At 39.0% G+C, this 24745-nt stretch overlaps 2 protein-coding genes across 2 annotated transcripts in view; both read left to right on the top strand.

The window, feature by feature from the left end:
* Positions 1-1181: 1181 nt before the first annotated feature.
* On the top strand, positions 1182-4529 carry ATP5MC3 (ATP synthase membrane subunit c locus 3). The gene is made up of 5 exons (XM_054562782.1): positions 1182-1304; positions 1488-1599; positions 2803-2880; positions 3404-3597; positions 4269-4529. The coding sequence occupies exons 2-5, from the start codon at positions 1561-1563 to the stop codon at positions 4381-4383; spliced, it is 426 nt and encodes a 141-aa protein (XP_054418757.1). The 5' UTR covers positions 1182-1304; positions 1488-1560; the 3' UTR covers positions 4384-4529.
* A 10127-nt stretch (positions 4530-14656) lies between these two features.
* ATF2 (activating transcription factor 2) overlaps positions 14657-24745 on the top strand; it is a 74376-nt gene continuing 64287 nt past the window's right edge. Inside the window, exon 1 of the mRNA XM_054562532.1 lies at positions 14657-14811. The gene's annotated coding sequence lies outside the window, so the exon portion shown is untranslated. The remainder of the gene's footprint in view (positions 14812-24745) is intronic.

The following is a 24745-nucleotide window of genomic DNA, read 5'->3' as shown; positions in this document are numbered from 1 at the left end:
ATAGGAACTTTCCTTAATCCATCTCCATGCTCAAATCCATTTAGAATAATTTTCCCTTAAGAGGATCTATTATTGAAGTATAAGGCATGTGACGGGTAATTTATGTATCAATTTGGCTGGCCACAGGAGTGCCTAGATTAAACATGATTTCTGGGTTTGTCTGTGAAGGTATTTCTGGATGAGATTAACCTTTGAACCTGTAGACCCAGTAAAGTAGTTCAGTAAAAGCCATTTTTATGAGATATTTCTGAGAAAATGATTTGTCCAAAGTTAGCAAAAATCGGTCTTCAAGTTGGGTACGTTTTGAAAGTATTCAGGTTTTCTTTAGCCCAAGGCCCTATACATTACAATCCCTTAATTCTTCCAACCATAGAGGTGGAGGAAAAATTGACCTTCCTCACTCTACCAAGAGCCGACCAACATTGTACCCAAATTCACAAATCTCTTAGATATATTCATTTGCTCATTCCTTTGTCACAATACTTCTAGGTTAATACTAAAGGATTAGCCATGTCTCTGGAATCTTTCTCCAGATTCCTTTAAAGACATGCATTCACTTTGCTGACACCCTAATTTGTTCTGACAAGTAGGGAATGAACACTTTATCCACACACACCAAGTCCTATTTTACAGAAGAGTGACCAGGAAGGAAACCTACTAAAAAGCTCTAAAACAATGCCAAATCTCACAAGTATTATCACTTCCCTCCTCTGGCTCAGATCAAAATCTGTTCATTTGTCTCTGCCAGGGCTACTTCTCAACTTCTTATCCCTCCTTTACTACCCCCCATCCACCCGCCCTTGGGCCGGGGACCTGTACCGGTCCAAGCGCTGCCAGGAACTCCGTGAGGGCAGCTCGCCTGAGCTCCGCCTCCGGTCTCCGCCCCGCCCACTCCCCCCAACCCAGTCCACAGCAGGCGGTGAGAGGCAGTGAGCTACTGAAGCTCGCCTGAGCTCCGCCTCCTGACAACCCCCCACCCCCTCCCCGGCCTGAGCTCCGCCTCGCATCCCCCGTCCCTCCCCTGGTACCCCCACGTCCGTGGAAAAACCAGTCCCTGGAAAAACCGGGCCCTGGTGCCAAAAAGGTTTGGGAGCGCTGTACCAGCCCATCATCGATGACTGTCAATGTCCTTCCCAACTGGTTACCAATAAAGTTGTTACAAAGTGACCTTGAGCGTCTTCCCTACCGCTGCCGACTCCCCGCCTTCTCCATCCGGGCGTCACAGGGCGAATAAGAGTGGGACCGCGCCTGCGCGCCCAGCCCTACTCCTTCGACCTCTGCCGCCGCAGCAAGCTCCCGGAAAGGTAAGTCGTGGGTGCGGGAGCAGGGCCTGGTCCGGGCGGAGCGGTGCCCACGGGGACCCATTCATTCTGCGGGCGCCTCGCTGGGTGCGGGGTCCAAGCTGACCGCGTGCACAGGAGCCAGCGGGACGTGTCGGGGAGGACAGGCCCTCAGAGGGCCCTTGACCTTAAGCCTCTTCTCCGCAGAGAGAAAGCGGGAGAGGAGCTCACGTTGCCTGCCACCCAAGCCCTGCAGCCGCGCCGCCCCGAGGAGTGTAAGATGTTCGCCTGCGCCAAGCTCGCGTGCAACCCCGCTCTGGTGCGTAGCCCCGCCAGGCCTGGCACGGTGGGCCCAACCTGTTGGCCTGGAGCGTACACGTTGTTGAATGGGCCACGTTGCGGCTGCGCCCACCGCCCTCTCGGGACAGCTCTCCCCTCACCCCTTAACCCCGTATCCTTTTTTCCGTTTTCTCCTAATTCCGGAGCGCCTCACTCTGCTCCTTCCCTCTCGGGGCGATGGAGGGCAGCCGAGGCCTAGCTGTCAGGCCCCAAGCGGTGTAGGTCAAGCCCTCCTTGCCTGCAAGCCCGGATCGGCCCCCTCCCCCTCCCCCACCCTATCGGCCACGCTGGCGGGTTTGGGGGTGACGCTAAGGTTTGGGTGCTGTGAGGGATGTAGGGGACCACTGAGGCCTAGTTCACCGCGGCAGCGCTCTCCATTGCCTTTCTGTAGGTCAAACTTGCTGCTGCAGAGGGAGGGACTTTGCCTCACCCTGCGTGGGCGGAGGAAGGTGGCTGAGCAGCTGAAAGTCTTTCTGCCTCTAGAACGTTATTTCTATAACCATTTTGGAGGCTTTCTGTGAAGGGAAGATCACGGGGTTTTGCCTTAGAGAATCAGATCTTGGTTCTGAAGGGATTTTGTGTGACCTTAGTTTAGTGGACACTCAAGGGCAGGAAGAGCAGCTGAACTGGAATATGTCCTTATGGTTAGAGTGTTTCGATTATTCTTGCTCTGATGTAGAATCGTTTAAACTGCTTTTTAATTTTATGATTATCAGACATACTGGAGTATCTTGGAAATGGTGGGAGCTTTTAACTAATGGGCTATTTTAAATAAGAAGCTTATATAGTGACACTCCTAGTATACTCACTTGTTGCTCCACTTAAACTTTCCAAAGAATGTATGATGTTTATTGCCGTTTTCTGATCTGAATTGGGACACTGCAGTAATTGAAAGTTTAAAAGCAATACGTGTATTTTTTTAAGTGATTCTTAGAAGTTTTGTTCAGCATATTGCAAATACTTTATGAGGCAAGCTTTAAAATTTCGCTAGCAACTTAAAAGGTATTAAAATGTCTTCATGTATTGAAAATGACCAAAGAGCCAAGATAAGTGTCAATATAGAAAAGTCATGAACTTGGATACCTTTTTGCTGCTTGCTTTCTTAGAGCTTGTGGTCCAAGAAGGATCATTGAAGTCTTACCTGTATCCTTACTTATTACATGGAATCTTCTTTCATTAATAGATCCGAGCTGGATCCAGAGTTGCGTACAGACCAATTTCTGCATCTGTGTTATCTCGACCAGAGGCTAGGACTGGAGAGGTAATAGTAATAATAGAAATTGACACTCTTAAATAAGTCTATGGTTTTGATTAAAGTGAAGAGAAAAAATAACACTCATTAATGAATGGTTTGAAGGCAACCCTTTCTACCTTTTTATGCAAAGAAATGCACAGAAGATAAGCCAATAAAATAAACTTGTGTCCAAAACTTATCCACCTGATTTGGCTAAGAAATACAGTCTGTGTATATTTAAGTGTATATGCTTGAGTTGCCTAGATTTAAGATTATAATAGCTGAAGTTACTGGAAAGCATACTATATTAAAAAGCATATGCACATATATTGTTCCTTAATTTTCAGCAACTTTATGGGATGTAGATATTGTTATTCCTATTTTATGAGGTTGGAATTATTTTAAGCCCTAGATTTTTCTATTGTGTTACACTACCTCCTACTCAAACTTGACTACAAAATTAAGAACTAGTTATCATTTTGACAGTACAGTAATTAAAATAGCTAACAGTGATTACTGATTTGACCTTTCCTTATTTCCTGTTCTCTAGGGCTCTACAGTATTTAATGGGGCCCAGAATGGTGTGTCTCAACTAATCCAAAGGGAGTTTCAGACAAGTGCAATCAGCAGAGATATTGACACTGCTGCCAAATTTATTGGTGCAGGTGCTGCAACAGTAGGAGTGGCTGGTTCTGGTGCTGGTATTGGAACAGTCTTTGGAAGCCTTATCATTGGTTATGCCAGGTAATTTCCATTGCCAAATAAGAGAATGCTTGAAATGGTTAGAAACTTAGAAAACTAGTGGAATAATAATAGTTACTTTGTATTAAGTGCCTACTCAGTGTCTTACATTATATTTTGAGGGCTCTGCATGCATTATCTCACTTAACTCCCCACAACACCTGTTGGTGGTAATAGTCCGATTTACCTATAAGGACTAGGGACACAGTCTCAAAGTCATAGCTAGTAAGTGTCATAAAATAAATTTTAACTCTTTTTGAATTCACAGTCTGCACTCTTTATTGTTAAACTACATTGGGAATATAATTAAGAACACATTCTTTAAAAGTCAATTTCCATTTTATTGTTCAAAACCTTATTTCTAAACTATCAGAACTTAAAAAGTATAGAACATACTTTCACAGGCATAAGAAGAATGTCAGACTCCCCAAAATGAATGAAGACTTAACTATTTTGTGTTGACACACACAGACAGCTCTCTCCCTTTTCCCCATATGATTAGGATTGAGGAGAAAGGAATGTCAGAAGTGAAGCAAAAGAGATCTAGGCAAATACTCTTCTAGTACTTTACAGTTTACAAAGATCCCCATGCTAGGAATCTGATTCTTTAACATTTACCAAACATACTGAAATTCAAATATTTCAAAGTAACAAATGTGTTGTGTCTCTTTTAGAAACCCTTCGCTGAAGCAGCAGCTGTTCTCATATGCTATCCTGGGATTTGCCTTGTCTGAAGCTATGGGTCTCTTTTGTTTGATGGTTGCTTTCTTGATTTTGTTTGCCATGTAACAGAAATTACTGCTTGAAATGCTGGCATTCATATTAATTACGGATGTAATTCTGTGTACTTTACTGTGACTCCGAACACTGTAGTATTGGTGTCATGGAAATAGACGTTATTTCCAAAGTCATTTCATTAAAGATGAAAACTTTAATTTTTGCTGTGATTTGTACTTAACCTAAATTTAGACCATCACAAAGAAGGACATGCATTCAGGCAGATGCCGTACAAGTGAGAGGGAACTACAGCAGTTGCCTCACTGATGAAGAAGATCCTAGTGTAATTTTATGGGAATTTTTTATATAGTGTTCTGTGCATTGTAAATGGTAAGGGTTTTGTTTACTCATTAAAGGAGAAATATATGAGTGATTTGAGCTGCTATAAAATATGATTAAACTGAGACAGTTAATTGCTCAAAGTGGTTTTGAGTTTTTAAGGGCTAACATGAATTCAGTACTTGGAAGCAGGATCACCTTCCAAGAGTTAAGTTGGCTGGTCTCACACGGCTATATCTAAATATCATGTCAGCTTTTTAGGACTTGGAGCCTTGTTCAATGGGGTTGGGAAGCAATTTTTACTTTTCAGTAAGTTTCTAAGCAATTGTGTGTCTATAATGAATAATCTTCCCTGTTTTCTAAGAAGAAACTCAATCTAGCAGCTAGTTTCTTCCTTAAACAAGGCTCTAATTAAAAACGAAATATCAAAAAGTAAATTGAATTGGCTACATTTTTAAAGCCAAAATTGATACTAACATGTTTTTAGTAGGAGTATTGGAAATAATGGTTGGTTCAACAGTGTTTTGTTTGTGTATGTTGCTTCTTGGTCAAATTTTTCCTACTAAAGGGAAGAAAATAGTGCTACCATAGAAAGACTGTTTTCTTCTAGCAAATATATTGTACCACTACGTCATTTGTCATCTCCATTTCAGGATTTCCATGAAGGTTAGGATGACAATTAGGAAACCTGCATTTTACTCTTTTAACATCCTCTGCCTAATATGATTTCAGTGAGTCATCAACTACTATATTTTGCCGTGTATAATGTGCTCCCATGTATACTCCACACCCACATTTTGGCCCTGTCTTTGAGGGGAAAAAAGAAATTTTGTTTTAATTTTTTAATTCAATTTTTTATTTATTTAAATTTAGAAACAAGATCGATTATATTCCAGGGTATTATTTTGCATATGGCTATCGTTATTTTTTTCTAGAGTTACACTTTTAACACATAAGCATAAATAATTAAAAACGTTTATATAGATGTGGAATTTAGTACTACCCATGTATGATGTGCATCCTTATTTTTCCCTAAAAAATATGAGCAAAAAAGTGCACATTATACATGGCAAAATATGGTACCAGTAGTGTGGGAAGACCACCTCCATCAAAATCACCTAAGATGTCTATTTAAAATACCAATCCTCAAGTTCTGGACCTACTGAGTTGGAATTTTGGCCATGAGACTCAGCTTTCTGCATTTTTAAAAAGGTTTTCCAGGTAATTTTTGTGCACACTTAGAGAATCTCCAACTCACATGTATCCTTCCTGCTGTCCATAAAGTAAAATGAGACCACAAAAAACTAGAGCTATTACTGCTTTTTGGTTGGTTAATCCTCTAGTCTGTAACATCATGGCGCCTTCACTCTTGTTTTAATAGTACTATCGAGTTTTTGAACTCAGCAATGTAACTTAAAAGTAGTGTGTTACATGACGCACCAATTCCACACCTTGGTATATACCCAAAAGATTTAAAAACAAGTGTTTCAAGCAAACGAGTTTTCATAGCACTATTCACAATAGGTAAAGAGTAGAAACAATCATTCATCACCTGATCAATGGGTAAATAAAATGTATATATCCATATAGTGGAATATTGTTCAGCCATAAAAATGAATGAGGTACTGATACATGCTACATCAATGAACCATGAAAACATGGTAAGTGAAAAAAGCCAGACAGAAAAGACTTCATACTATATGTGATTCCATTTATATGAAACATCAAGAATAGAACAAATCCACAGATAGCAGCTGGGAAGAATAGGGAGTGACTGCATATGGGGGTTCCTTTTGGGGTAATAAAAATATTCTGGTACTACATAGTGGTGATGGTCGCATAATATTGTGAATGTACTAAATGCCACTGAATTGGTACAGTTTAAAATGGCAAATATATTTGAGTAAAATTCTGTTAACACAAAGTACATAGTATATATCATACCAAATTTTTTAAATCCTAGGGAAACAGATTAGTCCTTTATTCCAAGTTTGTTTAAATAAAACCAACTTGTGTTTCAAAACAAAAACTGTTCTTACTGCTGTTTTGGAGGTTGGTTGAAGAGCCCTGAAATGCTGATTTTGGAACAGGTTTCCTGCAAGAGATGCCCCTATAGCTGAGGAAATTGAAAATGGATAGAAATACCTGGGCTGCAGCTGTGTGACTTCCCATGTTACTGAGGGGGGAAAAAAAGGTCTGTGGAGAGTCATTATAAGTATAACCACAGCCTATTTCACCTAAAACGCAAAAGGACATTGAAAGGATCAACATCCTGGAGTATATCCCTCCACTGTATTTTAATTTCCAGTAACACATTTCTGATACTGAAAGTACCTCACTGGGATACATCTAACATCAGAGATGTTTAGTGTGTACCATTTTTACAAGTACCACTTTCCTTAGTTCATGAGCCTTACAAATACTAATATATGCTTTTCACCAGCTTTCCTTAGTTTCTTAAGAGAGTCCAATAAGATGTTCACATCAAACAAAATGAATTCATATTGATAAGAATTTGGTCTTTTTAAAAGGTCCAATAGGTAAGAGCACAGGAGAGTGGTAGAATGTCAGTTCAACTATATGTATTCAGAATATTTTTCCCAAGGGCATTTGTTTTCCAGACATACTTTTTGGTATTAACTTTCCTTGGTACAAAAGTGCAATATTATTAATGCCTTTAGGATTAACTAAAAGGTTTGAGTATGAAATGTATGAACTAAACAGAAACTTGCCATCTAGCCTTAAACACTAGATATATATTGAAAATAACTAAAACTCAAAGTAGAATGGTCAGTTCCAGAAGAGCGGCAGTTAAGTAGTAAGATGTTCAAAGTGGGTAGAAAGAATTTCCAGTGATGGAATCACATTAAAAAACATTATTTGCCTACAAATAAGATAAACTTTTAAGGAACCAGTGGAATGAACGCAGGCAAGAAAGGAGGGTATCCTGGCTAATATATAGCATCAGGAAATGTGAGAAACAAAGCTACCTACCTGGGTATGGGAGGGAAATAGTGTGAGATCAGGCTGCAAAGGAAGGCTGGGGCCACATTATGTAAACTGGCAGATATTGGAGTGTGAGTTTTATTTGGGTGACTACAGCCAGGCCTTGAAAGTTTAGAGCTGTGGTTTCAGGAAAGTCAATAATTAAGACCAGTGTGCAGGAAGGACTAGGGCCAATAATAATCAGTGGTAGCTATACTAGCTTTGTTAAGAGGTAATGAGGGCCTAGTCTAGGATGATGGCAATGAGTTGTTTTGTTTTTTAATAGAGTCTATAAAAGTATCAGGATTTGATGTCTAGGTCTTGGGGACTAGTTAGGAAAGGAGAGGGTGGTACATCAAATAAGTCATTTAACCCTCATGACAACCCTGCACAATTGGGATTACTTTTCAAGATGCAGAGAAAAATAGGCTCAGAGGGGTTAAGCAGGTCCCAAAATCACACAGCCATTAAGTGGCAAAGTCAGGATCCGGATTTAGATCTTCCTTGATTCCAAAGTCCATGCTTTGATTTTTAGCATGATTATGTTAAGGATGGCAAGCAAAAAGCTGATTTCGAGGAAGTGATTATTTTGTTACAGAATTTTAAATACAAAATTGTATAATTTTACAAAGAAACTTGTGGGCTTGAAAAGAGTCGAGTTATGGTTTATGTTACGGAGTAGATGTTAATAAAAGAAGTGCAGAGCAGCAGTAAGGACCCAGCTCCAGGTAGATAACATGATTTGCAGTGAACCTACAATTTGTGGCCAAGTTGATGAGTGGCTAATGTTGGGTAGGAATGAATGTCATCGAAGTTAAGTTTAAGGAGGAATTGCAGACATGAAAAGTAGCATTTGAGAACCAAATAAACTATACTCGTGCTTCTGCTAAGTTTTAAATTTTATTAAGCAACACTAGCCAATATGGTTTGATTTGGGTGATGTGTTTGGGAGAGGAAGTTTGTATTGGTGCAGTACTATCTTCTGCAAAGCCTATTAAAATGTGATTTCTAAACACAATAAATGAGTTGAATTTTCTACATACTGAGCATATATTTAGTAATTTCATGGCATAACTCCACTGATAACATTATGAACTTAAGTCCCAAACAGAGTCCATGAATAACTTGCCTGATTCTGTATTAGGGGCAACAGTTTTTTGTTTTGTTTTGTTTGACCTAATGCCATCCTCCTTGCCTCAACAAACATGGCAGTTGGATGCTATCTCTGTCAGTAGCAACATTATGCCTTAGCTTGCTTTGATATAGAGAGTTAATAAGTGGTGGCCAAAACTTTCAGGATTTATAAGAAAATCTTTTTATAGGTTTTTTAAAAACATGTTTGTTTACATCTTTCTTCCCTCTGCCCATCCCTATCCTACCCTCTCCCCCCACCCCACTGCCCCCAACACACACAAGCTCACTTATGTGTGCATTTATAGGCTTTCTGGTGATGTATATAGCATGATATACCAGAGCATTGCTACTCAAAGTGAGGTCCATGGGTCAGCAGCATTGGCATAACCTGGGAGCTTGTCAGAACTACAGGTTCTAGAGCCTTCCCCCAGAACTTATGAACCAGAATCTGAATTTTTAATAAGGATCTTGTGATTTGTGTATGCATTAATTTTTGAGGCGCACTATACAAGAATACTGCAATTTCCAACATGCCATGACTCAGACTCTATCTTTCAAAAAGCTGTCCATTCACTGGAAGATCTCCCTCTCAGTTCCTACTGGAATGTAGTGCTAATTCTGTGATTCTTAAAATGTGGTCTGAGGACTTCCGAGGCTTCTGGAGCCTTCAGGAGTTCCACATATATAGCTGTGTGAGACTATTTTCATCATATTCTTCCAACTAATGCAATGTATTGCAACAGATCAAACGCTGAAGCAGATACAAGAATGCAACTACAAGCAGCCTCTTTTTATTGAGCTTCACTTTATTGCACTTTACAGGTGGTGTATTTTTTACAAAGTGAAAGCTAGACCCTCCACCAGCAAAAAGATTACGACTCATTTTATTGTGATACTTGCTTTATTAGTGTCTGGAACTGAACCCACAATATCTCCCAGGTACGCATGTATCTTCTTTTCCCCTAGGTTACATCCTTTCAGTTATCAATCTGCTTATAATCTAAAAATTGGCCCAGGCTCCCGGTCAGAATCTGTACTTATTTCTCTTGACTGGTTAGTAATCTGTCTCCTCTTAGAAATTTGGTACCTTGGAGCTCCTTTCTCATGCGTGCTTAAATATTAAAAAGGGGAACTGACATAAGATCAACAGGGACTCGTAAATCCTAGGGCTTTTGATTGTTCCACCTATTAGCATGAACTAACATCTTACAAAAGATCTTGGCAGACTCTTAGGGGAACCTATGGCTGTTGGCTGCCATTCAGCAACATCTTTTAGTTAGCAGTTCCCAGCCATGAGGACCCAGGATCTGCTCCTCCTACAGGAAACTCCCAGGGTTTGCTTCCTCAAGTAGATACAGATTGGCCAAGTCTTTCAGCCGCTGGACAGCTCATATTATTCCCTTAATATAATACTTGTAAAGGACAGCTCGAAGAGTTTATCTGCCTCTCTAGAAATATCTAAAATGTCTAGCTCTCAAGTCCTCTAAAGTTGTATAAACTTTACACTTAATACTGCATGTAACCTTAATACTGCATGTTATCACACCCCTGCTATATTTTCTCCATAGTACTTATCACCACTACTTAAATTTTTATTGTTTACACATGTATTATGTCTCGCCTCCCTCATAAGAGTCTCCTTAACAAAGACTTAACAGACTTTGTCTGGTTTAAGTTTGTAGCATCAACACCAGGAACAGTGCCTGGCATGTTTATACTCAATAAATCTTGGCTCTATGAGTAATGAACTTGAGACAGAGCATTTGACTGACGGTTAATCTAAAAATCTGTGTCCAAGGTAAGAAAGTAATCGGAAGGAGCAAAGTATTAGTCTAAGGGCCCAGTAGAGTCCCTGTGACCAGACCTTCCTTGGTTCCTGGCACAGGAATTCATGGCTTGGGAATTACGTGGGCCTCAGTTTGATTAGACTACCCATGAAGGGTAAACACTGGAATGCCAGACAAAATTTTTTACCCTAGGAGTGGTTCTATTTTTACTGGTAACTTAATAGTGTGTGGAAAGCAGAATATAATGATGACAAGCCTTCTTTCTAGTGAGTGGGATGAGACAGAGATTGGAGGAAGTATTGATGTGATAGATGAAAAGAGCCCATAGGTTCCATTTTCCACCTGTGGGCTGGTCTCACTGAGGCTGGCATAAACTATAGTTGGTATGATTTGAAGATAAATACAGCCCTTTAATTTTTCCCCCCACAAAGCCACACAGAGTAAATAATAAATTATTTTGAGAATCCAAAGGTTGGGAGTGGGAGGTGGACAGGTGCACTTGAAATGCTCTGAATGGAAATTTCCATTGTGAGAACAGACACTAAGATGTAACTATAAACATAAGTCATTTCAACACACCCTGAGTAGAAGCTACCAAAAAAAAAAATTCAACTACAATATCTAACGCCATGCTGGGGTATACTAGGGCCATGTCTAGGGCATGTCTAGGGTCATCTCATCTCTCTGCTATCAGGTGGGTAGATAATTGTGCTTTGCTTATTCCACCCGTTTCACACCACACACACACACACACCTGATCTCACTAGCAAAATCCCAGCTAATGCACTGTACTGGATTGCATCTTGAGGATACCTGTGTAAATGCAGAGGATCTTTCCCTGAGTCCAAGGCAGACATGAGGGATGCCCTGGAGTATGTTATGTTTTGTTTAGCTTCAGAAAAACAGAAGCTATGTTTTATAAATTAAATCAAACTCTCTCTCTCTCTCTCCCTCTCTCGTAGAATTCTTATGAGCAATGACAGAAAATGAACTAACAACCACCTAATACTTCTAACCAAGGCAGAGAATACTATATTCTGTGGCATTTGGAAGGTTTTGAGTACTAAGAGGTTGCCATTGTTTCTTGTGGTATTTAATAATAATACCCTGTGGGCATGCAATAAAAATAACTTTTCTTCAAATAGCCTCTCCTGGAATCTAAAGGATGCCATTTTTATTCAGAAGTTGTGCTGAATTCTTAAAGGAGGTTTACCAGAACCTCATTAGTTTTCCTAGGATTAAGTTGGGTAGATGCATGTATGGAACAATAAGACAGGCAAAGAAAATGCCCAGAAGATGATTCCTGCATTTGTAAAGAGAAGAGTATAGGGAACATTAGGCTGTTGGGGGATATTGAGGAATGATGTCAGAAAAAAATTGAAAAGCATTTTATGAGAATATGGATAAATATAAGACTTATAAATTCACAGAATCAGAACTGAAACTACACTCATTTTGTCCATGGTGAATGTTTTCTCCATTTGGAGAAAAGCTATAGTCAATGAACTGCTGTAGAACTAGAAATATGTAAATAAAATAAGACCCTTTGCTAACTGCCAGGCTGCTAACATGCATAGAACAGATTTGAATAATTTCCACCTGTTTTCTCCCCATCTTCTTTATTTTATCTCACTTTATACAATCTCTTTAGAAAATTAGCTATACCTGCATTCTCATAACAGATCAGAGAACTATTTGTAATACTAAATGACTTTTTTCTTGTCTAAGAGGACTCCTGAAGGACTTTATTTAAAGTAACATGTCCCTCTAGTAGGTTATATAGATAATTACTTGACAATACACTGGAGAAGTAGGGATGAGGAGGAGAAATTTAAAACCAAACCTACAGTCAACAGAAAATGAATCAAAACTGGAGAAAAGAATTTTACATTTTTAATGTAAGTGAGTGAAAAATAATTGTTTAAAAAATTGACTCTAATTGATTTCTTTTGAAATGCTGTAACGTTTATAGGTTTTTTTCTCACAGTAGACATTCTGGGGGATGGAGAGAAGCAGCACCATATTAGTAAATGTACTTTAGACCTAACAATTTGTTATTTATCAACTGCACATTTTGTCCATCATCATGTTCATCATCAGTAATCTGAGCTGCTGAGGTTTTGTTGATATAATTAGTGTTACACTACACTAGTCCTACTTCAATGTTACTGATATTATATAGGGATGGTACTTTCATTTTAATTTGAGAAGTAATAGAGTTAACAACTGGGCTTCTTTCTGGTCTCTTAAGTAATGAAATTAGTTTTAAAAGTGAGTTGGCTCACATACATGCATACAGGCCAGAAACCTGTTAAAAGATTCACTTCTATGCCAGATACTATTATTGATTTGCAAGTTCATTAACTCTCAACTACTATCCCTCACAATCTTTCAACAATTTCAGTTCCACTTCGATTTAGAGATAATGTTTGTGAGTACATTTTATGTTAATCCATACATTTTATTCATAATTTTGTCATAGACTAGAAATCAGCACTTAATGAAAAAACAAGATACTGAAAAAACTTGCCTTTTTAAAAATAGTTAAGGCAAATTTTCCACAGGTGCCCTGATCATACTTTTCAATTTATGGTAGTGTGTATTTATTGAAAAATCAATATCCATATACTTAACACTTAAACATTTAAGTTGTATAGAGGATCATAGAGCAACATTAAAAGAAATAGTTTCAGTACCATACTTACTCATTTCTGTGTTTTTAGTAGGTTATCTGTGTCAATAGCAAATATGTAAATTCAGAAGTGGGAAAAAGTAGGGAAATTACCAGCCATCACTACCTAAAAGATACATCATAAGCATACAAAATAATAACAATAAAAGATAAATAATTCAAGGTAATAATACATAATACAAGAATAAACTCTTATGTTTCGATACTCACTAATGTAAACCTATTTGCCCACCCCTGTATGGTCTCTTGTCGCTCATGTTAATTTAATCAAATGCTCTTCCCCTCTTCCTCCTTCTTTTAAAGTTACTTTCAAAACTTGACGGATGTTTCTTTGGCACCGCAGAGACCTATTAAGCAGTGGGGTAGTACTGGGTAAAAAAGTGCATCTCTATGCCATATTCTAATTTGGTGCCCTTTAGCCCTCGCTAAAAAAGAAGTTGTTGATGTTTTAAAAGTTTGAAATTATTTCTACTAAAGTAGTTATATTATCTATGACTACTAAGTAAAGGAAAATCGATGAAATAGGATACACCATAATATGGAAGACTTACAAGTTCTTGCACTCTTTTAAATTATGGTGTTATAATGGAAGGCACTGTATTTCCTTTTCATAAGTTACTTATAATTACAAGCTAATATCATACATAGTACTAAAAGCTTAAGAGCCCGAAGGATCTGTTTCACTTATAGTTTAGTAAAATCCGAACAAATGCAACTCAGAGCAAATGCTTTTTCTTTTCTTTCCAGAACTGACTTTTCTGGCTGTCTCGCTTTAAGCAGGTCGGCGGCTGGGGGGTTATTTCCGGCAAACCCCGCCTCTCCCAATCCTCAGTTTAACAGAAGCTCCCCCCTCTCAGGCTTCAGGGTAGCCGGAAGGTGGGTTTAGGAGCGCGCTTCCCTACGCTTTACCCTTCTTCCTACCCAGGGCCAGGAAGTGACAGAAACGGAAATACCAGGCTCCTGGGGCTGGGCTCGGGGGTCCCATCCCACTCTCTCTCTGGCTACTCACAGCTTTTGCTCTTCGGACGCCGTCAACCCCTTTCTGAGGCCTCAACATCCACCTGCTCCAGTGCCCCACACCCAGCCCGCCTCCACCTAGTTGCCAGTCATAGGTTTCCGCAGGTCCTGTGCTACCTAGACACCTCCGTTTTTGCTCCCTGGTCCCGCCCCCTCCAGGACTGCTTCCCGCCCTTCGGGCTCTTTGTCCAATCATCAATTACTGAGTGTCCTTTTCTTCCCGCCCCTACATCCCCGCCTTCCTGAAGTCCCGTCCCCTTTTCTTAAACCTGAAAGAATCACCTGACCCGCAGGCTCTCCATCTGAAAGAAGGCAAGAAGGGGCGTGTGCATTGAGGGGAGGGGTACGAGAAGAAAAAGGGGGATGCCGGGAGTGGGGCGGGGAGAAGGGTTGTCAATCCGATCTCGCGAGAGAGGACGGAAGCCTGTGGGAGCCCGTGGCCTTTAAAGTGCTGTTCAGCCCTTTCCTCCAAGGGTAGTTTGTAAACACGGCTGAGCACAGGCCTCCCTGGCGACCGAACGAAGCATGAATTAGTGACTTAGAAAGGTGAGTAGTGGTGGGGAGAGGGTCGCAAGACTGGAGACTGTAGGGATACGGAGAAAGAAGGCACTAACATGGCGACGTCGCTCACCATAGTCCCCACCCCCCGCTTCCCATCACCTCGGGCGCTCCTGCCTCGGTGCCTAGCCCTCGGGGCGGCTGTGACTGTGCTGCCACCTCAGCAGCCGCGCAGTGTCGGTCTCAGGAGCCCGACCGGCCAGGCCGGACCGTTAGGTAACTGGCGTTCGTTGTTCCAGCCCCTCCCCGCTCGCGCGCTTTCCTAACGAAGAAGAAAAAGGAATAACGGCTCCTCTTAGACCCCTCCCCCCGATTTATTTTCTCATCTCGTTAGTTCAGGGGTTCCTGGGCAACATGTCAGATCTGCTCAGGGATCATGGGGACCCCCCTTTCAGTCCTTGGATTGAGCAGGAAGAGGGTTGGCTCTGGCCTTCCCACCTCAGGACTCAGTGGTTGGGGACCTTGTCTGTGATGGTGGCGGGGATGAGGATAGGGAGGCGCGGCTGAAAATAGGGTCAGAGTCTCTTGCTGCGGGGGAACGGGATGGAACAAATCGTATGCATAACGTGGGAGTTGGTAGTCTTGGCCTTTTCCGTCCTTTCTGCCCCCTCACTCTCCCGCCACCCCCCACTTTTTCCCGGCGGGGCGGGGCTGAGGTGTGGGTGCGTATTGATTCTTGCGTTTCCCCCGCTGTTCTACCTCCCAGGGTGGACTGCAGAGCTTCTGTTGGAAAATAACCTGTGCTTTTATTGATGCCCTAGGGACCAAAGCCGAGTGTTTCCTCGTTGAACCGCCCTTGGAAGGAGGGAGAGGGTGGGGGAGCTGGGCACTATTTTGTGTGCTCTGAGGTAGTGTAAAATTGTCTTCGCCTAATGGGGAGTCTTAAAACTGAAAGCCAGGAGTAACACTACAGTTCATGTGATGGAGTAAAAGGGATTACACCTGATGGAATTTGGGCCTATTGACTAATCCATAATTGTAATATGAAAGATACAATTTCTTAGGGATTTTAAATCACGGAAACGGTAACAATGCATAAGTTGAATGTATATATTTGAAATCAGAACAAAAACTGTTCCTCAGAGTACATTTTGTCCTATTTGGAGAAATTCATAATCAGTGGCGTGGTCAGTAATAGCCTTTCTAGGCATAATCTTTAACTGACCATGTAACCTAGGTCTTTTGTACCCAGGCTATGAAGGTGAAAAGCGTGTTAAAAAGTCAGCCCTGCAGGGTTAAGTGCCATGAAAGACACATACAGTTGCAATTATATCTTAATTAAACTTGTTACACTGAGTTGAGGAATACATTGTAAACGCTTTTTTTCAAAATTGCAGGAGCATTGATGTAAAGTATGTTAGAAAGAAAATAGAGATGCCTTTCCACAGGTCAAGAAACAGATTTAAGGCAGTTCATGCATCTTTAAGGCCACTAATAGTTGAGTTACAATTAAGAGTCCTAGTCTTTGCAGAGTAATTAGAAGAATCTTCCAAATTTATGGTGCTGTGTATGCTGCTTTCCTAAAACATGTTTAATCTTCCTTTGAGAAGATGCTACTATTAAGTTTTTAATTATTTAAAATATGTGGTAATTCAGAGTTTAAGTGTTCATATTTTAATTGTCAGTAAGGAAGGAGCTTTCAGGGACTTTGTATATTTTTAAGGTACAGAATGTCTTCTGTCGATCTGTTTGCATTTCTTGGAAGCTCTCTTTTACATACTTAATTAGATTGTTTATTTCATATTTTGGGCCATATATTATAATCCATTAAACATGTATTCCAGAAATTCCTGCATTTACTTTTTTACTTGGGATGTTTGTTTTATATTTGTAAACTAATATAATAGTAGAAACAGTATGTCAGCTCTTTAATATTTTGTAGGGATGCTTTTTATTGGAAGCTGTATGAATATCAAAAAATTGTATGCTATGCATCTAACTCCTAGTACCTATAACTGACATTTATTAGATCAGGTTTGTGGATATTACCATTTGTATCAACCTGGGCAAATAATAGAATCTCTCTTTTAAAACCCAGTGAATAACAATAGTTGGATATTCAACTGATCCTAATAAAAAATCAGTACATATAATATTGGGTTGGCCAAAAAATCCATATGGTTTTTTACATAAAATAAAAGACACGTTTTTCATTTTCTCCAATAACTTTATTGACTTCAATATTTTGAGTATATCTGCTGTCTTCCACTATTGGCGTCTAGTGCTTAGAGGCCAGAGGTGCTGCTAAACACCTTCTAATGCATAAGACAGCCCCCACAGCAAAGAATTTGGCCAAAATGTCAATAGTATCTAGAAACTTCGCAAAAGAATTTCTGACATGTTTGATCAGTGACAGCACCGTCCCCATATACTGCACAAATCTTTTTTTTGTATTTCAGTTGTGTTTTTACATTTCTTGAAATAATAAAGCATAATATGCCTACAATGTTGCTTATTTTCTTCCACCTTCAATATTAAAAGGGCTGCATAAAAATTCAACTTCGATAAGGTTTTTTTTTAAATGCATGCTGATATGACTGCTTATGACAGCTGTCACAATACATCTAACAAAATTGTTTCAAATGAAGTTAAAGATAACTAAGCACTACTAGAGCCATTGTATGGAAAAAACTAAATGAACTTTTTGGCCAACCCAATAATAAGCAAAAGCCATTTGGCAAAATACCTAGTGCATTTTGGTTATTTGGCACTATATATGCTTATCTTCATGTATATTAAATTTATAAATATGTTCCCTAAATATTCTTTAGTTTGCCTAACTTAACATAAACCTTTGCTTTTTCAATTTTATAGCTTTTCTGAAGTTTAGGCTAGTGTGTTTCCTTTTAATTTATTGAACATTTGTTAGTGTTACTAGAATCAATTCCAGTTTTGCCCTATTAACAAATACTTGTATATTATTTTTGTCACCTTCTACTTTGTGTATATATATCACAGTTTTACAGAATTCTAATAGTTTTGTTCTATGTTTCTAGCATTAGCATTTTTCCCATGTTACCTAACTTTTGTAATATTTAATGGTTACATGACATTTACTAAATGACTATTAAAATGTCCTCAATTTTATGTGCCCAACAGGAAAATGATTATCTTCAGTTTTTGCCTGTTTTAACACTGGATTGAGCATCTCTGTGCACATATCTTTTTACTTATTTTGAACTGTTTCCATAGGGTACTAATCTCCAATGGTGTTCCTAGGTCAGAGGATATAAATGTTTCTACAGATGCCAGTTCTTGCCTCCCCAAACATTTGAGCAAATTTACAACATTGGAATATGAGTGCACCAACTTTGTCGTAATTTCACCAACTTTGGAGTTGTACTTATTAATAAAAGATTACTTAATTAGGAATTACTAATGGGAATAAGTTACATTACTTAGTGGTTCAACCTTAGTTACCTGTGTCAGTCTGTAGCTATTTGTCTACCAATGATCTATGTGCTGAGACAGATACTATACTATTTCCTGTCATTTCACTGACTGTTTCTCATAAAGATTACTAAAATTTTTAAAGTCTAATAACAATAATTCTTAAATTTATGCAGTTTTACATAGTTCACATGTTGGATGTCTTATGCTAGCTTTTTTCTAATTTGACTTTTTTAAAGATTTTATTTATTTTTAGAGAGGAAGGGAGGGAGAAAGAGAGGGAGAGAAACATCGATTAGTTGCCTCTCAAACTTACCCTAATTGGGGGCCTGACCGGGAATGGTACCGGCGACCCTTCGCTTTCCAGATCGATGGCCACCGAACAGAACCACACTGGTCAGGGCAGTTTGTTTTAATATAAGACCTACTTTCTGAACTATGGATTTATGAGCTATTAAAATTCGTAGTGACACTCCATATAGGTAACCTTTGAAATAAAGAATATGCATGGGATAGCCAAATTGAGTTATTGTTTCCTCAGTATCATTTTCTGGCACATAGTATGTAATCATTGTTTTAGGGTAATTATTAAGAGCCAGATTATCGTGGGTCTACCACTTACCATCTGTATCACCTTGACAAATAATATAACTACACTGTGCCTCAGTTTCCTTATCTTTAAAAATAGTTATATTTAACTTCCAGCTTATTGTGGTAATTCAAATAGTTAATGTATACACTATGCTTAAAACAGTGTCAGGAACTTTAATGAGTATGCAGTATGTGGTGTGGTAATTATTGTTAAAGTTCATTCAGAAATAATTATCACAGCTCCTCCAGGCACATGTGGTATGTGGCTTGAAGGCAACACCTCAAACGTCTATTTTGTAGCTTTGGCAATATAGTTGGGTTTCCCTAGGAATTTATAATTTGTAGTAGAACTTCCTTAGAATTTTCATAAATCCATGTGAAAAAATATCTTGTATTTTTTTTTGTTCATATACACCTCTTCCCCTCAAATCAGATTTTTTCTATATACATAAAGCCCATGCAGTATAGTTTCTCTGTATTTTGAGATGATAGAATTGTTATGATTTTTACATTTCAGAGAGACTTTCATTTCTTCCTTACTATAGTAAATGAGCTGATTAAATTAAAATACTGCATTTCTAACATTTTTCCTTTTGAATTCTTTTTAAAATTTTTTAAAGTATTTTTTAAAGATTTCATTTATTTTCACAGAGAGGGGGAAAGGAGGGAGAAAGGGCAGAGAGGAACATCAATGTGAGAGAGAAAAATCAGTTGGCTGCCTCTCGCGCGCCCCCAGCCAAGGACCTGGCCAGCAACCCAGGCATGTGCCCTGACTGGGAATTGAACCAGCAACATTTTGGTTTACAGGCTGGCACTCAATCCACTGAGCCACGCCAGCCAGGGCTGAATTCTTTTTCTTTTTTTAATTTAAATATTTTATTGTTAATGCTACTACAGTTGTCCCAATTTTTCCCCCTTTACCCACCTCCACCCAGCCAGTCCCTCACTCCCACAATCAATCCCCATATGCTTGACCATGTCCATGGGTCATTCATATATGTTCTTTGACTAGTCCCTTCACCTTCTTTCAACCAGTCCCTACCTCCCACCTCCCCTCTTAGAGCTGTCAGTCTGTTCCATGTTTCTATGCCTCTGGTTCTATTTTTCTCATTAATTTTGTTCATTAGTTTCCACTTGTGAGATCATATGGTATTTGTATTTCACCAACTGGCTTATTGCACTTAACATAATCTCCATTTCCATCCATGCCATCATAAAAGGTATGGATTCCTCCTTTTTTACTGCTGCTTAGTTTTCCACTGTGCATTCTTTTGCAGTTCTTTACTAACCAACTAATATAACTACATTATAGATTCTCAACCAGTATGGAGAATCACTGGTGTCTTTATCATTTTGTAAGGAAGAATTTTAATCATTGTTGAAATATGGATGTTTGAGGGTTATTCACTTACTTGAATTTTGACATCCTTTGATAGGAGGAGAGAGAAGTGAGCTTACCTGTGTTATAATGGGAATTGTACGTAATTCACACCCTATCTTATTTGCGCCTCTCATAATGAGAAATTATTTATGTACTCTTTAATAGTGATGACACCTATGAAAATATTGTAATACTTGGGGAGCTGTGAATTTGTTTTCTTTTTACTTTACCAAAGACCATTTTTAGTAAGAAAAAAATAGATAAGTACATTTTATACAACTACCTCAAGCAAAAGTAATGCATTGCACATTATTTCTTATACAATTACAAAATCTAAATGATGTTAGTAAAAACTTGCATTCTCATTGTTCGTATTCATAACCGTTAAGTCTGTAAATTCTTTGTATATTTCTAATGTTCTGTTGTAAACTACAAAACAAGAACTTGCTTACCTTTATCCAGTGATTAGAAGTCTGTGAGTAATCAAAACTCACTTTAAAAATGAAGTTAACATAAAGCCCTGGCTGGTGTGTCTCAGTGGAATGAGTGACAGCCTGTGAACCAAAGGGTCGCTGGTTTGATTCCCATTCAGGACACAGGCCTGGGTTACAGGCCAGGTCTCCAGATGGGGGCCTGTGAGAGGCAACCACATGATGTTTCTCTCCCTCTCTTTCTCCCTCCCTTCCCCTCTCTCTAAAAAGAAATAAAATCTTTTAAAAAGTAAAAAAATAAAAAGTTTAACATAAAAATTGGACTACTGATTTTTATTAAAGAATATTTTGAGATAGTGGGCTGACATCACTATTCAGATACTAATGTACTTTAATGAATACAGTATTGAGAAAAGTCTGTGATACACTTTAGCTGTTTCATCAACTTTGAGGAATTTCCTCAAAAGTTCAGTATACTTGTGAGTTATGATATGTATGAAGGACATCTGTCATGTCTGCTGTGAGGAAAAATTAAAAACTGCTGCTTTCCTCAGTAAAGCTGGCCTTACATTTTTCTCACATCTGAAGAGTTTGATTTCATTACATTGGTGAACTAAATGTTACATACCAAATAACATGTGGGTTAGAGATTAATGTAAAAATCTTCTAAGAGTTAAACTACACATGTAGTTCTGTTTCTGGCTTTAAAAATAAAAAAGGTAGTGCCCTGGCCAGGTGGCTCAGTTGCTTGGAGCATCACCCTGTGCACCAAAAGGCCGAGGGTTTGATCTGCAGTCGGGCATGCTGGAGGCAGCCTGTGGAGTCTCTCTGTCTCTCTCTCTCACCACCGCTCCCCCGCCCCGCCCCACACCATTCTTCTCTAAAATCAATAATCATATCCTTGGGTGAAGATTAAACGGTAAAGAAAGAAGGTAGTAAAATTACGATTAATTAAGCATTAGGAAAATGAACGTTTGAAGCCAAAATACAGTAAAACTTCTAATAAACAATGTGTGATACTGTGTGACTACCATCTACTGTACTATGTATTTTACACATTTTTTTTTTGACAACCCAGAAATGTGTATTGTTTTTTATTGGAGAGGATTGTAGTGAAATCATACTCTTTAAAATTTTCCTAATATAGAAATATAAAGATACTTTAACCCTGAAAAGGAAATGAAGTCCTACCAACTCATAGCTAGAGGTTTTCAAACTCTTAGGTGTAAGGTGGTGGTTATGCCCATTTTGCTCTTCCCATGATGAACTCTAGGATCAGTTTTTGCATTTTGTGATGCTAGACCCCAAAATACAAGGAAATTATAGCAGAGAGAAAACTCTCCTTCTCTAAGAAGCTGATGCCCTTGAAGCCTTGGGGACACAGGCTTATTCTACTAGGCACCGTAACAGTTTTTGTTGTATTATCTAATTCCGCATCACAAATTACACTTACTTTATTTTACATCTTAAAGCAGTGCAAATATGCCTCATGGTTTTTACAGGTCAGAAGTCCAACTGGACTCAGCTGGGTCTTCTGCTTAGGGTCTTACAAAGCCAAAATCAGTATGTTGAGAGGACTGCATTTCTTTTTCGGAGTCTCTGGGGAAGAATTCACTTCAGGTTCATTCCGAAAGCAGTTGTAGGTCTGAGGTCCCTCCTTCCTTGCTGACTGCCAGCCAGTGTTGGTCCTTGCTCCTGGAAGCAGAAATGCTTTCGATGCTTACCCCACTCCAGTAATAGCAGGTCAGGTCTCTCCCGTGCTTCTAGTCTCTGTGGCTACTGCTGCAGCTGTGGCTACTGAATCGCTGGCTCCAGAGGGAGCAAGTTCTCTATACATGTAATTAGATTGGGACCCCTGGATAACCCAGGTAATCCTCCCACTTTAGGATCTGTAATTTTTTTATTGTGCACCTGCAGTGTTCATTTTTCATAAAAATGTTTCATAACCTATTCACAGGTTCCAGGGATTAAGGTGTGCACATCTTTGTGGTGGGGGGCATTCTACCTACTACACTCACATGCATCTGAAAAGAAATTTGATTTTAAAAGTTGAAAAATATAAATTCTGGCTTTTCTACATATTGATACCACTATTTTGTAAATACCCAGTTTCCATGGTGATTTGATACTATCATTGATTTTAGAAGACAAACGACTTTTCCTGGTGATAGTGCTCTTATAAACATTGTGAAGTTCCTAACCCGCCAGACTTCCTGTAAGTGTGTGAAGCATGAACCCCACAAAGTGGCACAGTACAAGAAGTTCAGGATTCTCTGTATGCACAGGGAGAGCAGCCTTATAATGGGAAGCAGAGTGGCTATGGTGGGCAGACTAATCCGATTTTCTGCAAAACGCTAAACCTACAAAGAAGATTGTGTTGAGGCTTGAATGTGTTGAGCCTAACTGCAGATTTAAGAGAAAGCTGGCTATTAGGAGATGCATGCATTTTGAACTGGGAGGAGATGAGTTAAAGGCCAAGTGATCTAAGCTTCGTATTTTGTTTTATTATGTGACAATAAAATGTTGATATGTTCACTTAAAAAAATTCATCTTTAATGATTGGAAACTTTTTTTCCTTTTTCTTACTGAAGTTTTATTTAATTTCCATTTTCCCTAACAATTTTATTTGTATCCAGTGATTTTTAATGTTTTAAAGCATTAATGGATCACCTTATTATCTCTGCAACAAATATAAATAAAACCTTTCAAAGTTTCTTACCAATTTCCTGTTTGCTTCGTTCTCATGGAGTTCTCTGTCAGGACAATATTTTGAGAATGGAAGAGGCAATTATTAAATGAATGTTTTTATTGTTCCTGTCATTACACTGTACAATATACCTAAATTGAGAGCATTCCTAAACATAGGGCAAAACACCATTCTTAAAGCCTTGCTTTTCTTTAACAAAGATATAAGAAAGGAAAGACAAGCCTGAAATTTAATGGTGCCTTGATTAATGGAAGCTTTTAGACACTCTTGTTTTAAATTATCCTCTTGTTTTGTTCCATGAAGTTTTCTATAATCTGGGGCATCGCATTGTAATAAGATTTGATCTGGGTGAGAGACATGGGTTTCTTTGAAATGTGGAAGTTAGGAGGACTTCAGGAAAGTAGGCAGATTGTTTTTAGGAAAGCAAACATAGTAAATTTGAAGCTACGGAAACTGATTTTCTTAAAACTTACATTGTTACATTGTTCAGATGTCCTGTGGAGAGTCTTAGGTACCTTCAGTAGTACATACATCTGTTTGAACACTGCTGCCTTGAGAAACTGTCTGCTTTTGGCCCAGCTCCTGTTCTCCCACAAGGCCAGATGCCATCTTCTCTTTTCCGACCAGGATTGCCTTTGAGTATGTTAGACACTCCTGAGTCCATGTCCAAGAAAATTAATTCCTTTATCACTCTGCCTCTTGGGCCATTTCCTGGCAGAATATCTACCTTTTTCCAGAATACTTGCTATTACTGGTTATCCTACCCCTTATCCACAGGTTAGTTATATCCAACTATAAGAAATACATACACAGTAGCTAAAGTAGGGTAGTAGTAATTTATCTCTACCTAGAAGATGGGACCCTTTACACTATCCCACAGAGGCACTTGTTTGAATTGCTGCTTCATTTATAGTCCCAATCTTACATTTATGTAGCTGAATATATCCTGTTTGGGGTCTCTTTCCCTATATGAAACAGTCTGTATATAAAACAGGATTTTGTTGCCAGCTTTGGAATGAGAGTCTTTCTAGCTTCTGGTATTTGCATCAAAGTTTTAAACATATTAAGGCTATTTCAGCCAACTTTATTCAAAGTAAAGTGCAACCTTTCTTTCCAACAGTCTCTACAAAAGGGAAATCTCTGAAGTTCATACATGGCCTAATAATGGGAGAAGAAAGTGTACTTTCCCTTCATCTTGCTTCTGGGTTGACTGCCTTTCCCTAGTGCATTTCGAAACTGAGCTTTCTGCCAAGTCCTTACCCAATCTCACCTTGGCACTCCTGTTACTTACATAATGGTCCTGTGTAATTCTGTTCTGTGGACTGCTTATATGTGTTTATCCTCCCAAAGTACAATATTTAAGTGGTTTCTTTATTCTGGTCTTCAGATTTTTCCCTTCTGTCACCATAAATTAGCTTTGCG

This window comes from Pteronotus mesoamericanus, unplaced genomic scaffold (assembly GCF_021234165.1).
Source record: "Pteronotus mesoamericanus isolate MK-2021 breed Mesoamerican mustached bat unplaced genomic scaffold, CSHL_Meso_final scaffold_651, whole genome shotgun sequence".
NCBI lineage: Eukaryota > Metazoa > Chordata > Mammalia > Chiroptera > Mormoopidae > Pteronotus > Pteronotus mesoamericanus.
The sequence above is the reverse complement of the archived record's forward strand: the minus strand, read 5'-3'. Positions and strand labels throughout refer to the sequence as shown.